This window comes from Herpailurus yagouaroundi, unplaced genomic scaffold (genome assembly GCF_014898765.1).
Source record: "Herpailurus yagouaroundi ecotype Mexico unplaced genomic scaffold, PumYag 166, whole genome shotgun sequence".
Taxonomy (NCBI): Eukaryota; Metazoa; Chordata; class Mammalia; order Carnivora; family Felidae; genus Herpailurus; species Herpailurus yagouaroundi.
Genome location: NW_024412407.1, coordinates 1,800,497 through 1,813,268, shown reverse-complemented (window position 1 = coordinate 1,813,268; position 12,772 = coordinate 1,800,497). Strand labels below are relative to the sequence as shown.

The following is a 12,772-nucleotide window of genomic DNA, read 5'->3' as shown; positions in this document are numbered from 1 at the left end:
AGACTGGAGGCAGAAGGCCAGTTAAAAGGTTACTGCAATAGACCAAGTGGGTGGCAAGGAGGCCCTGAGCCAGGATAGTAGCAGTGGCAACAGAGAGCCCATTAGTCAAAATGTTAAGCCACTGCTGTTCGTTTCTACTGACCCAGTCCTCCAAGGTAACAGGCCATCCCCGGTGAAAATTATTAAAAAAGGAGTGCTAATTTGAATAAAGCTTTCCTGACACAGAGAATAAAGAACAAATGAGCCCAGACTCCTGGTGAACTTAGAACTGTCACCACCCTCCAGGCCTTACACTCTCACCAAGGCACTCAGCCAACTAAGGAGAACAAATATACACAGGAGACACAAGAAAAGATCTTATTAATACAGTATTTATTTGTCTTCCCTCTGTCAAACCCTGAGCCAACCACTTTCCCCAGGCTGCCTGGGGAGGTACAGGAAAAGGAACATACAGGGCAGACGTGACACGGGAAAAAGACCTATGGGAGGTGGAGACGGCTCCTTCACATGGCGAAGAGGATGAGAAAGGCCACCATCAGGCAAAATAGCCCCATGGCCTCCGAGAGGGCAAAGCCCAGAATGGCGTAGGAGAAGAGCTGCTGCTTCAGAGAGGGGTTCCTGGGAGAAGGGGAGGAGAAAAGACTGAATTTCTAGTCCACACAAAGAAAAAGATAAACATCAAAGGTGGGCTCGGGGAAAATTCATCTCCTCAAGCTCATCTTATGTAATGAGTCTCTCATGGTGGCACCATCAGGCCCTAATTCCTGCCGGATCCATCAAGGGCTCTACAGAGACTGAATGTTGGGAGTGGACAATCCAAAATTCTTTAACATGGCCCAGGTACAAACATAACCTCCTCTAGTGGATCACCCATAGCATAACTTATGGCCTCTGGGCCTGGACCTTTAACTATCCAGGGCTCAACCAGGATGGAACAGGTATCCAGAGTGGCAGAATCTATCAGAGCACTGCTCTGAAACTTGAAGGAGCAGAACCCCAAATAAAAAAATGTATAAAAGCCGAACTACAATGTTAAAAAAGTGGGGGATTTTAAAGGCTTGGTCTCCTCTTTATTCTTTAGATGGTCTTTGGGTATACTTCAGAACTCTATGGCCTGATGAAACACAACCAGAAAAACCCTCTACAATGGGGTTTTTCTAGTGGTGTTCCATAAAGCCAGGGGACACACTACCTTCTTTCACTTCAAATTAGTTAAAGATTTTGGGCTTTAAGAAATGCGGGGGGAAGGGGGGGGTGCCTGTGTGGCTCAATCGGTTGAGTGTCTTGACTCTTGATTTCGGTCATGATCTCACGGTTGGTGGGACTGAACCCGGAGTCCAGCTCTGTGCTGCTGGTGTGGAGCCCACATGGGATTCTCTCCCTCTCTGTCCCTCCCCTGCTTGTGTGTGCACATACGCTCTCTCTCAAAATAAACTTCAAAAAAAAAAAAAACAAAAAAAAAACCCCACAAATCGTCTGTGGGGTTTGGATTATGAGTCAAAATGGGATAAAGGTAAGTCTTCCAACTTTGAAAGTCAATATATAATTTCTATTTCCCTTACTCTGTCACCTCTGGAAGCCTTGACGGATAAGGTAAAGCAACGCCAGCTTTTAACAGGACTGTGGATGCAGAAGCAGTCAGGCTTCCTGTTTCATATACATCCTAAAATAAACCTATTTCCTCAAAGGCATTAAGAGAACTTGCAGGTCTCTAGAGGATTAATTTAGTTCTAACAGTGAGTTGCCAGGGGTTGGGGGGGACTAAACAGTCCCAAGTGTCAGGAAACTGTGGGGCTGGCTGCAAAGGCAGTTCTCCCAGGAGTGATGGGGGGGGGGGGGGGGGGCGGGGGGCGGGAATTCCCAGGGATGGGGAAAAACAGTAAAGAAACCACTATGCTGACTTGAGGCTCTAGATCAGTGGTAGCCAACTTTCTCCGTAAAGAGCTAGATAGTAAATGTTTTAGATGCTGTGGGTCACATACGGTCTCTTTTTCATGACCTTTTAAAAATGTTAAACCCATTCTTTTTTTTTTTTCAACGTTTTATTATTTATTTTTGGGACAGAGAGAGACAGAGCATGAACGGGGGAGGGGCAGAGAGAGAGGGAGACACAGAATCGGAAACAGGCTCCAGGCTCTGAGCCATCAGCCCAGAGCCTGATGCGGGGCTCGAACTCCCGGACCGCGAGATCGTGACCTGGCTGAAGTCAGACGCTTAACCGACTGCGCCACCCAGGCGCCCCGACCCATTCTTAGCTCAGCTATACAAAAAACAGGCGGTGGCTCGATATGGCCCTCCACCTCAGTTTGCTGACTCCTACTCTAAACCAAAGCTTTTCAATGGAATTTTCCAATATGGTAGCCACTAGTCACACGTGGCCACCTAGCCACATTATAAGTACACAAAATTTAAACTTTGTGTACTTTTAGTTAATTAAATTTTTATTTATTTTTACGTAACATCTGTGCCCAATATGGGGCTCGAACTCGTGACCTGAGATGAAGAGTCACATGTCCTACTGACTGAGCCAGCCAGGTGCCCCTAGTTAACTAAAATTTGAACTCAAGTTCATGTGGCTACTGTATAGGACATATAGCTCAAGATCCCCAGATATTTCTGCCCAGACCTCTGGAAACAGAGAGCCAATTGAGGGCCCAGCTTACCTGGCATAACCAATGATGAGGCTCCCAAACACAGTCCCGATTCCAGCCCCAGAACCAGCCACCCCAACTGTGGCAGCCCCAGCCCCAATGAACTTGGCTGCTGTGTCGATGTCCCTTGAAGCAGTGCTGGTTTGGAAACCGCGGCTAGGAATAAGTGAGGTCAGGGGACGTGGGGCTGCCCAGCTGCTGAGGCTCTGTGAAGAAGATGCAGGTAGAGGATAAAGATTTTAAGAAATCCCTTTTTTGTTTCAGAAAGTTTTGAACCATTTAAACCCTTTATGCTACCACATTCCATGGCTTCTCCCCCAAACAGAAAAACTTTTAACTCCCTGGAAAATCTCCTAACATGCTGCCAAGCAGAACTCTTTGATCAAAGAGGTAGACATCAAATACCTTCAAAATTCAGGTGTGCTCTAGAAGTGTAAGACTGAAGGCCTAGCCTGTTCTTGGTGCCCTGAAATCATCGTCTTCCTGGGACCAACTGCCACCAAATGAAGTCAGTAAACCAGGTCACATAATGGTAGTTATCAGCAGCACACATGGGCATGCAATGCCAGTGGCAAAAACTGGAACACTAGATCATATGTGGTATCAACTGTCCTCCACCCTCACCTAAAGCCAATGGCCTTGATCCTTCACTAACTTTAGTCTGTGATGATCGTCCTCAGCACTCCCCCTACTGGTGCTGCCAGGTAACCCTCTTCCCCCCTCACCCCCAACCACAGGCCCAATTTCCACCTTAGAAGGTACCTCATCTGTCAGTGTCTCTGGTGGTTTTAGTGCCACTGCAGACAGTGATCGGCTCAACAGCTGAGAGGTGCTCCTGACCTAGGGGGAATGACATAAGGGCAAGAGGGTCAAGGATGGCTGTGGAGGAATTTCAGAACCACCCCAAGTTGTTTCGTGGATGCCCCATTCATTCTCTTGATCTTCGATCATTCTTTTACTTCCAGTAAATTTTAGACTCAAGAACCAAACCAGTTCTCTTGCTTCTTAGGCTTCTCCTTTGTTTTAAGGGAAGAAACGTACTTCCTTTCGGGCTATGAGGTATTACCCACTCTCCCCATACCCCCTTTTTTTTTTTAATTTTTTTTTTCAACGTTTATTTATTTTTGGGACAGAGAGAGACAGAGCATGAACGGGGGAGGGGCAGAGAGAGAGGGAGACACAGAATCGGAAACAGGCTCCAGACTCTGAGCCATCAGCCCAGAGCCCGACGCGGGGCTCGAACTCACGGACCGCGAGATCGTGACCTGGCTGAAGTCGGACGCTTTAACCGACTGCGCCACCCAGGCGCCCCGCCATACCCTTTTACAGGCCTCTAGAACAGGAAGAAATCTAAGCCTCAGATGCATTTGCTTCACTCAGTGAGAGAGATATATTTTGGTAATGGCCAACCCATAAGAGGGAAGCCAATGATTAGGGGAGCATTTTTCCCTAGACACATCCTTCAGGAAAATAGGCACAAAGATCCACGTTCAAAATCCACCCCTTCTCGTAGCCTTTTCTGACGAACCCCAAACCAAAGCAGACAACATGGTAGTTAAGAGCCAGGGTTTTAATCAGACAGATCTAGATTCTAATCTTAGCTTTACTTCAGCTGTGTGATCTTAGGACAAGTCACTTAAATCTTTCTAAGCCTGCTTTCTCTTCTACCAAATTGGAATGCTGTACCTCAGGGTTGATTTGAGGAATAAATGAGATTATGTATACAAACTGGTAAACTCAGGTGCTCAATCAATGGTTACCCCCCCCAATAATATTATCACTCCTTTTCACTTACAGATGTATAAACCAATTGCCTCCACCATCTAATAATCTATAAATTCTTCCATGCCGTTGCTTGTTAAGTCAAAATATTTTTCCAACGTGTATTTCCGTGTGTTTCAACTTGCCACCCAAATTGAAGCTTCCGGAGGGAACTCCCAGGTATGACTCTGACACTCAGCGCAAGATCCTGAACACAGCGTGTACTCGGTCCAAGTTAGGCTACCTACTTCATGCTTACCATTCCTGGCAGGGTTCCAGTTTACAGGCACACAGAGTTTCAAGATAGGAATAACCTGACCTTACTCGAGATTCTCATCTGCACTCTTCTAACATAGTTGGATGAAAAGAATTAACTGGCCTCCAAGGGATCGGAGACAGGGGTGCCTGGTAAGCATTCACTCTCTGCTGTCAGGCTAACGCGGCAAAGGACCTTCCCTCAACCTAGCTGTGAAGAGCAACGTGTGGCAAGGAAGAAACACGATGCCCCTCTTCAAAAACTTTCCCAGAAAAGGCAAGCACTCACCAAGAAGGGGGAGGAGACGAACTTTGCACAGGTATACATTTTCAGGGGATGAGGGGCTGTGGCAGGAGAGCTGGAATTACAAAAGTAGCGCTGTAAATATTGTCCTTGTTCATCAAAGGGTATCTTTTTTTTTTTTTTTTTTAACATTTGTTTTTGAGAGACAGAGAGAGACAGAGCATGAGTGGGGGAGGAACAGAGAGAAAGGGAGACACAGAATCCGGAACAGGCTCCAGGCTCCGAGCTGTCAGCACAGAGCCTGACGCGGTGCTCGAACCCACGAACTGTGAGATCGTGACCTGAGCCGAAGTCAGACGCTTAACTGACTGTGCCACCCAGGCGCTCCAAAGGATATCCTTAATAGCAGAAAAGGTGCTGTTAAATTTACATGGCCCAAACAGCACAGTAAATGACCTCAAGTCATCAGCAGAGACGGAATTAAAACCCTGAAGTCAAGGGACACCTGGCTGGCTCAGTCAGTTAAGTGTCTGACTCTTAGGTCATAATCTCACGGTTCATGGGTTTGAGCTCTTGCATCAGGCTCTGCACTGACAGTGCAGAGCCTGCTTGAGAGTTTCTCTCTCTGCCCCAATATCCCCGTGTGCACATGTGCACACACACTCTCAGAATAAATAAACTTAAAAAATAAAACCTTAAAGTCAAGATTTCCTCCACACAGCTTCCAAGATTTCCTTATAATCAAGTGACTCCCCCTAGTCTGAACAAGCAGCCACCTGGTCTCAGCTTTGTTATTCATTTCTATAGCTTCACGAGTTGTGGTCAGAGGAAGTTCCCGTGTCTTCTGCCTAAATTTTCCTTACTCTCTCTAAAAGGAACTCTTCTCAAGACTTCATTGTCTGGGACTAAAACTGCTGCCCTTTAAGGACTCTTGGGAGATAGTTGTTGGTGGCTAAGACCCTGGAAGGATCTCCAAAAATCTTTTTACTGAAATCCCTGGAAGTTATTGGACTCCTCAAAAGACTTCCATTTCCTACATTAAGTAAAAGGGCGAGGCAGGCCCAGGAAGAATCCTGCCTTTACTCTAATTAGCCACGACTGTTAACGTATTCATTTGCACCATCACAGTAAGAGGCATTCTATTTTGTATGCTGAAGACCTAAAACAGAGCTGACACCCTGTAGGTGCCTAAGTTAGTAGAAATTATCTGAGAGAGGAGTGGGTGGGTTAAAGACCTACAAAAAAGAATTTCTTCAACGTTCATGTGAACTAGTTACCTAAAGGGAGGGATGGTATATGTATTAAAAAATGCATTTTCGGGGCGCCTGGGTGGCGCAGTTGATTAAGCGTCCGACTTCAGCCAGGTCACGATCTCGCGGTCCCGGAGTTCGAGCCCTGCGTCAGGCTCTGGGCTGATGGCTCAGAGCCTGGAGCCTGTTTCTGATTCTGTGTCTCCCTCTCTCTCTGCCCCTCCCCTGTTCATGCTCTGTCTCTCTCTGTCCCAAAAATAAATAAACGTTGAAAAAAAATTAAAAAAAAAAATGCATTTAAAAAAAAAAATACATATTCGGGTGCCACTTTAGACCTTCCTGGACAAGCTCTCTGGTGATAAGGCCCAAGTATCCTATATTTCAAACAAGCTTCTCAAGTGGTACACTGTGCTTCTCAAAGCACAGTCTTTTTTTTGTTTTGTGACCTTTATTTATTTTTGAGAGAGAGCACAAACAGGGGAGGGGCAGAGAGGGAGACACAGAATCCGAAGCAGGCTCCAGGCTCTGAGCTGTCAGCACAGAGCCCGACGTAGGACTCGAACCCATGAACCACAAGATCATGACCTGAGTCAAAGTCTGATGCTTAACTGACTGAGCCACTCAGGCACCCCAAGAGCACATTCTTAAAATCAGTCCTGAAATGATGGTGGTGGTAGATCCAGGACTTGAAATCTCACACTTAATACTTAATATGCTATAAGTTGAAATACTCAGGATTACTTAAACCTGTTAAAGGACACTTCCTTAAAGGAGTTGTACTCAATATTTTCCCAGGTTACACCTCTGAATCCAGAATCTTAGTCACTTTTGGATTAATCCATGCCTTCAACTCTTGTCCCCTGTCTTAAACTGCCCATAAGTTAACTCTCACCCAATTCTGCTGCAGACTGTAAAGGTTTTCTTGGGTCAAAATCCAAAATTTCCCTAATATTTTAAAAAAGAAGGGCTCCTGGGTGGCTCAGCCATTTAAGTGTCTGACTCTTGATTTCGGCGCAGGTCATGAGCTCGCGGTTGGTGAGATCCAGGCCCACATCAGGCTCTGAGCTGACGGCATGGAGCTTGCTTGAGATTCTCTCTCCCTCTCTCTCAAAAAAATAAACAGAGAAGAGAAGAGAAGAGAAGAAAAGGAGGAGTAAAGCACCTGGCTGGTTCAGTCAATAGGGCATGTCATTCCTGAGTTCAAGCCCCAAGTTGGGCATAGAGCTTACTTAAAAAATAATAAACAAGTAAATAGTTTTTTCCCCCAAGGCAATTAAACCTCAATATTATCATTTATAAAATATAGCTGGGGGGGGGTAAATAACGTGCAAACAGCTGAAAGTAGTGCTGACGTGTTACAAGTCCACAACAAAAGGTGGCAATTAAGGGAGCCCTGCGCAAAGTACAGATGCCTCCACTGGCCACCTAACCAGGCAAGTCTGGACCTGTTAGCTTAGGACACCTCGGACCACAGCCTCATCCAGAATCAGCGGGCCTACATCATGAGTTTATTCCTTCGTGTAGATCAGCCGAATTAGGGGGCTGCTGACTTACCCATTCCCTTCCTTAAACCTTCTTTTCCTCTTGAGAGCAGGGCCAGGGGACTCTTGGTAGACCCTTGACAGGAAAGCTGGCCGGTGAAGACCATCCCAGGCTGCCCCACACGACTCTCTTGGGCCTGCTGCCTCTAACAGAAAACCTCGCTATTAGCCCACCACTTCTGTTTCCTCCAACTTCACTGGAGTGGAAGGAGGAGAAACTGGGAGACAGCCAATGGTTTCAAAGAAACCGGCCTCTTTCCTGCCATAGGTCTCCCCAGGGCACAGCCTGAACGGAGAAGGTGTTTTGGCTGTTTTGTTCTACCACGTTCACGTTTACTTTTAAAACAGACTATCTGCTCTCTCCATTGCTCGTGGCATCTGAAGTCCTGGGGCCAAGTCTTGGCAGTTGCTGGGTAAGAATGGAACGAGTCAGAAAGCGAAGGCAAAGCAATAAAAAGGAGGAGAGAGCCGGAGGTTTGTGACAACTCTAAACAGTCTAGAGGGTGAGACGAGAGCGTCTGCAAGGGTCGAGAGGAAAAGGTGAAAACGAGCCCTCTGGGATTGGACTTTCGCCGGCTCCAAGGCGGTCTTCCCTCCCCCCTCCCACGAGACATCCAAGATGGCGCCAGGCCCGCGCGGTTGGAGGTCACGGCACGCGGAAGGGGCAGCCCTAAGGCGCGGGAGTACCAGGCCCAAGGGAGGGCTTCAGGGCCAGGGTGGGAGCATGCAAGGTAAGGACCTCAAAGGACTCGTGCGCGGTGGGGTGTCCCGCGCGCGTGCGCGGCGCATCGCGGGCGCGAGGGCCCAAGGCCTTACCTGCTCCCAGTTCACAGAAGACAGAGAGGGGCGGGGGGAGGGCGGGAAGAGCGAAAGGAAGGCTCGGCGCAGGCGCGGCCTGAACCAACGAGTCGTTCTTCTAAGGATAGAAAAATCGCAGCGTTGAGGGTCGGCCCAGGCGCCACAGCGCCGCCTGCCAGCTTTGTGGCCGCATTCGGCCAGTCGCTCCACCTGGTGTTTGAGAGGATAAACTGCAGGCGGAGCCGACCCTCTACAGAAATGAGGACAAGTGCAGTGGAAACGGATCTGTAACGTGGCCGGCGGTTTGGTCGACTCGGCGTTTGGGATCTTGGGACTCACGTCCCCGTACCCAGCATGTGCAGTCACATTGTCAGCCCCGCCCACACCAGAAATTCAGTGTTAAATCACAAACACCGGGTTTGGGGTTCGGTGCCCAAATGTGGCAGAAGGAAAATGAAGTCATGGGACTCCTGTCTTCTGTCGCCCAGGGACCCTGACTTTATGGATGGGAAACCCGTTCCGTGGGCGAATAGTCAGCAAAGTGCCCCAGCTGCCTGTGGCCGCCCCGCCTTTATTTTCCTCTCTGTCTTTCTTACTCTAGCGATCAGCCGTGAGGAAACCAGCGTCATCGAACGAGAAGATAGGGGCTAATGATGATTGTGACTCAGGCGTCCTGACACTAAGCCTTCTCTCCGGAGTCCTGAGACAGTCAAGGAATAGTAGGCACCAGGGACCTGTAGTGAGGCTGTGAGGTCACTGCAGGCATGCCCGGGCCTGTGCCCAGGCTCCATCCGTGGGAGTTAAGCAGTTCCCCATGAGGTGCTCTCATGGAAGCCTCTCCGCTTCTCCCTTGTGCCCTTTTGCTCTTCCTTTCCAAAATAAATTGGGGGTGGGGGGAAGCTCCGGCCCTCATCGCTTCTTCTAGGCCTCTTGGTCTCGGGAGACAGGTTCTGAGCAGCCCCCTTGGAAGGAGGGCAGCAGGGCCTACCCACTTTTCCTCATGCCCAAACCCCAGCTACCCAGGCATCGCGCTTGAATGCAGCACGAGAAGGACGGGGAAAGCTCACCAAACCCCCATAAAAAATAAAAAATAAAAAGAGAGCCGCGGCTGTAAATAAAGCCAAATCCGCCACCCTCTGAGGGGCCGTTTGTCCTCCCCTCCTTGGCCCCGTCCTTCCCGCCGCCCCCTCCCGGCTCCCGGGCCCCGCGGCGCCCCGGCCCCGAGCTCCTCCATTTAATCGGATTTGGGAGAAGGGGAGGATAAATCACGGCAGCAGCTTTACGGTCCCGGAGGAGAGGCGAGCCGCAGCCAGGCACACCCCGGCCGGCGATAAAAACCGCCGCTGAAAGCCCACGGAGCAATTTCCCGGGACCCCGAGCGACGCCATTACAGGAATGTAATTTTGCCCGGATGAGGCCCCGAGTTTAATTATCCTCGCGGAGGAATTTCAATGCGGCCAATCCATCTTGCAGGCGGGCGGCAGAGGGATTTATATGGGCCCGTTATTTCACACCGATCCTCCATCTGCATTTTTATGGCCCTGAGCTCCTGAAAGGGAGGGGAAAGAGTGGGGAGAAATCGGAGACGCGGGCGAGGAGAGAAGGGTGGGGGACTTCCCGCCTTTCCTAAACCCACGATTCCAGCTCGGGCGAGGATTCTCCCTGGTTGCCCTGCGATTCCCCAATATCCCTTCCGTTCCAGTTGTTGACTCGGGGTGGAAAGGGGGTGGGGGTAGGTGAAGAATGGAGCTGGGGAACGTTGGGAGTCAATCAACAGGTATTTACCAAGTACCAATTGGTGCCAGGCACGGTGTCAGATGCTGCGAGCAGGGAGGGAAGCGGGGCCGGCCAGGATCTCCCCTGAAGTCCCCAGACACCCCCCGCCCCCCCGCCCATCCTGAATTCCTTTCAGCTCTCAGCTTCACAGCCTCCCAGGCAAAAAGTCCTCCGTCCTCAGGAGCCGCCACCACCGAACGGTTGTTGCAGCTGTTTGTTGCGACAATTCAGACCCTTCTCGGATATCGCCGACAATCCCAAAGCGGGATTGGGACCAAGGGGCCCACGAGGAACCTAAGCTGGCTCCTCCCGCAAGCTGTTAGAGCCTGCAATGTTTAATTCTCCCCTACCCTCGTTCAGTGGTGGGCTCTGGATTCACGCAAACCTGGGTTTCCAAGCCACTGTGATCTTGGGCAAGCTGTTTAACCCCTCTAAATCGATTTCTTCCTCTGCAGATTTGGAATAATAATAGTGCTTACCCCAGAGCAAATATTGGGATAATAGATGTGAAGCTTTTAGCAAGGTGCTTGGAACTCAGTAAGAGGTCAATACATGACAGTAACAATAATAATAGTTATTGTTATTGTTATTATCATTAGAGTTGGGAGCATTGCAACTCAATTCTGCACTGCTCCCTGGAGACTCGATTGCAAGGTCCCTTCAATGACATCTCCTGAGACTCAACTTATCACTTACTGAACTTTTCCACCCTCATAAATCATGCAAAACAAGTTATTTGACAGGTAGGTGGATGGAGAGATCTGTGGGGAGGGCCAAGTATTCGGGAGGCTATTGCTATCAGGCCTGAAGTCAGAAATTCAATCAGTAGGGAAACAGACTATGTAAAACGGTTGAGCTACGTGAGGGAAGAGTGAATTTGAAGACCACGAAAGAGAACGTTAGCGAAGGTCGAGGGATCTTCTTAATCCAGGGCTTGGGAAAGGGTCCTTCTTCCACTTCAGTGAGGGAAAACTAGGATCCAGGAAGGAAAGGGTGTGGAGCCAGACTGTCCTTTCCAATCAATCCCTTTCTTTTCCTACCAGACCATGTAACAAGGTTGGCCTGATTGGCCAGTTTTTCTAATGACTGTTAGTGGCACATTCTGACTGGTTAGCAGCCTCCCTGCACAGTGGTGACGAAAAAATGAGATTGATCTTTTCTTTCTTAGGATTGGTTAACAGCCCTCAGGGGGGCCAGAGACTCATTTTAATTGACTAGCGAGGCTAGGAGGGAGGTCCAGCACCTCTCACATGGAAATTCTGGGTGTTCTTTTCCACAAAGGTCACCAAGAACGAGTCTTGATTGGCTTATGCATGTTTGCCTTCGGACGGGAGACACAATAGCTCCGAGAAGAAAAATCAAAAGGATCTCGCAAGGCATGCCACAGTTCAGTTTGAAACCCCAAACAGAAAGATGGATTCACAGAGAGAAGCATAAGACGGATAAAAAGAGAGAGAGAGTAGGACACAGAGAAATGCAAAGAAAAAAAAATTGCCAGAGAGAAGAGGAAGTGTTTGAATAATTTATTTTTCGCTTCTGAAGGCTAGGATGAGGCTACTTTATGATGCGTGTTGCTAGATGCACATGTCACCGGCACGTGGCACAGAAAGAACAGCTGTCTTGGGAGCAGGAGACTGGGAGTCTAGTCCCAGCCTTACCACTAACTAGGTGAATAACTTTGCAAGTTACTTCATCTCTCAAAACTCTAATTTCCTCACTTGGAAAAATCAGGGAGAAAAGTAGGTGGTTTCTGAAGCTCTCTCCAGTGTTAGCTTTCTAGGATATTCTCTCATTCTGTTAAACAGGCACTTTTGTACAAGTTGAAAGGGCTACCTTTGTATTACCAATCAGGACTATTCTTTGTTTTTTGTTTTGTTTTTTGTTTGTTTTTAGTTTATTTATTTTTTTTTTTTTAGTAATCTCTACATCCAGTGTGGAGATTACTCACAAGCCCAAGACCAAGAGTTGCATGCTATTCTCGACTGAGCAACCCAGGCACCCCCAACAAGGACTATTCTTTTTATTTATTTATTTATTTTTAACCTTTACTTATTTTTGAGAGACAGAGGGAGGCAGAGCACAAAGAGAGAGGGAGACACAGAATCCGAAGCAGGCTCCAGGCTCTGAACTGTCAGCACAGAGCCCGACGCTGTGCTTGAACCCATGAACTGTGAGATAATAACCTGAGCCAAAGTCAAGACGTTTAATCTGTTAAGCCACCCAGGCGCCCCCCCAACAAGGACTATTCTTAAGTCTTGAACCCTTCTATTTGCGATTGTTAATTTCAAGCTCCTGGGGCCAGTGGGTGCTGACTGATGGATTTCCTATTTTCTCATGCCAAATCAGTTCCCCAGGATAGCAGGTGGTGAGCCATCAGTAAACCTCCCTATTCGTGGAGGAAGAAAACAATAGATGGAAGGAGGGAAAGAATCAGTAGTATCCGGGCTTCTGAGGGAGGGGCCAGTGGGACAGTTGGTGGCAGAAGGACAGCCAAAC

The 12,772-nt window shown here is 48.5% G+C and overlaps 1 protein-coding gene and 1 long non-coding RNA gene across 4 annotated transcripts; one reads left to right on the top strand and one right to left on the bottom strand.

The window, feature by feature from the left end:
- Window positions 1–353: 353 nt before the first annotated feature.
- On the bottom strand, window positions 354–10,411 carry ATP5MC2 (ATP synthase membrane subunit c locus 2). 3 transcript variants are annotated; one of them, XM_040487935.1, is made up of 7 exons: window positions 10,286–10,411; window positions 8,519–8,618; window positions 7,716–7,848; window positions 4,957–5,026; window positions 3,414–3,491; window positions 2,664–2,857; window positions 354–618 (listed from the first exon to the last, which is right to left on the bottom strand). In XM_040487935.1, exons 1-7 carry the CDS (start codon window positions 10,394–10,396, stop codon window positions 504–506), a joined length of 801 nt encoding a protein of 266 aa, XP_040343869.1. In that variant the 5' UTR covers window positions 10,397–10,411; the 3' UTR covers window positions 354–503. The 3 variants fall into 3 exon arrangements, with proteins under 3 accessions (XP_040343869.1, XP_040343870.1, XP_040343871.1); XM_040487936.1 differs by lacking the exon at window positions 10,286–10,411 and adding an exon at window positions 9,235–9,306; XM_040487937.1 differs by lacking the exons at window positions 7,716–7,848; window positions 10,286–10,411 and having other exon boundaries at window positions 8,519–8,575.
- On the top strand, window positions 8,318–9,634 carry LOC121038480 (uncharacterized). The gene is made up of 2 exons (XR_005794379.1): window positions 8,318–8,433; window positions 9,102–9,634. It is a non-coding gene; the product is annotated as an uncharacterized LOC121038480 (long non-coding RNA).
- Window positions 10,412–12,772: the final 2,361 nt, after the last annotated feature.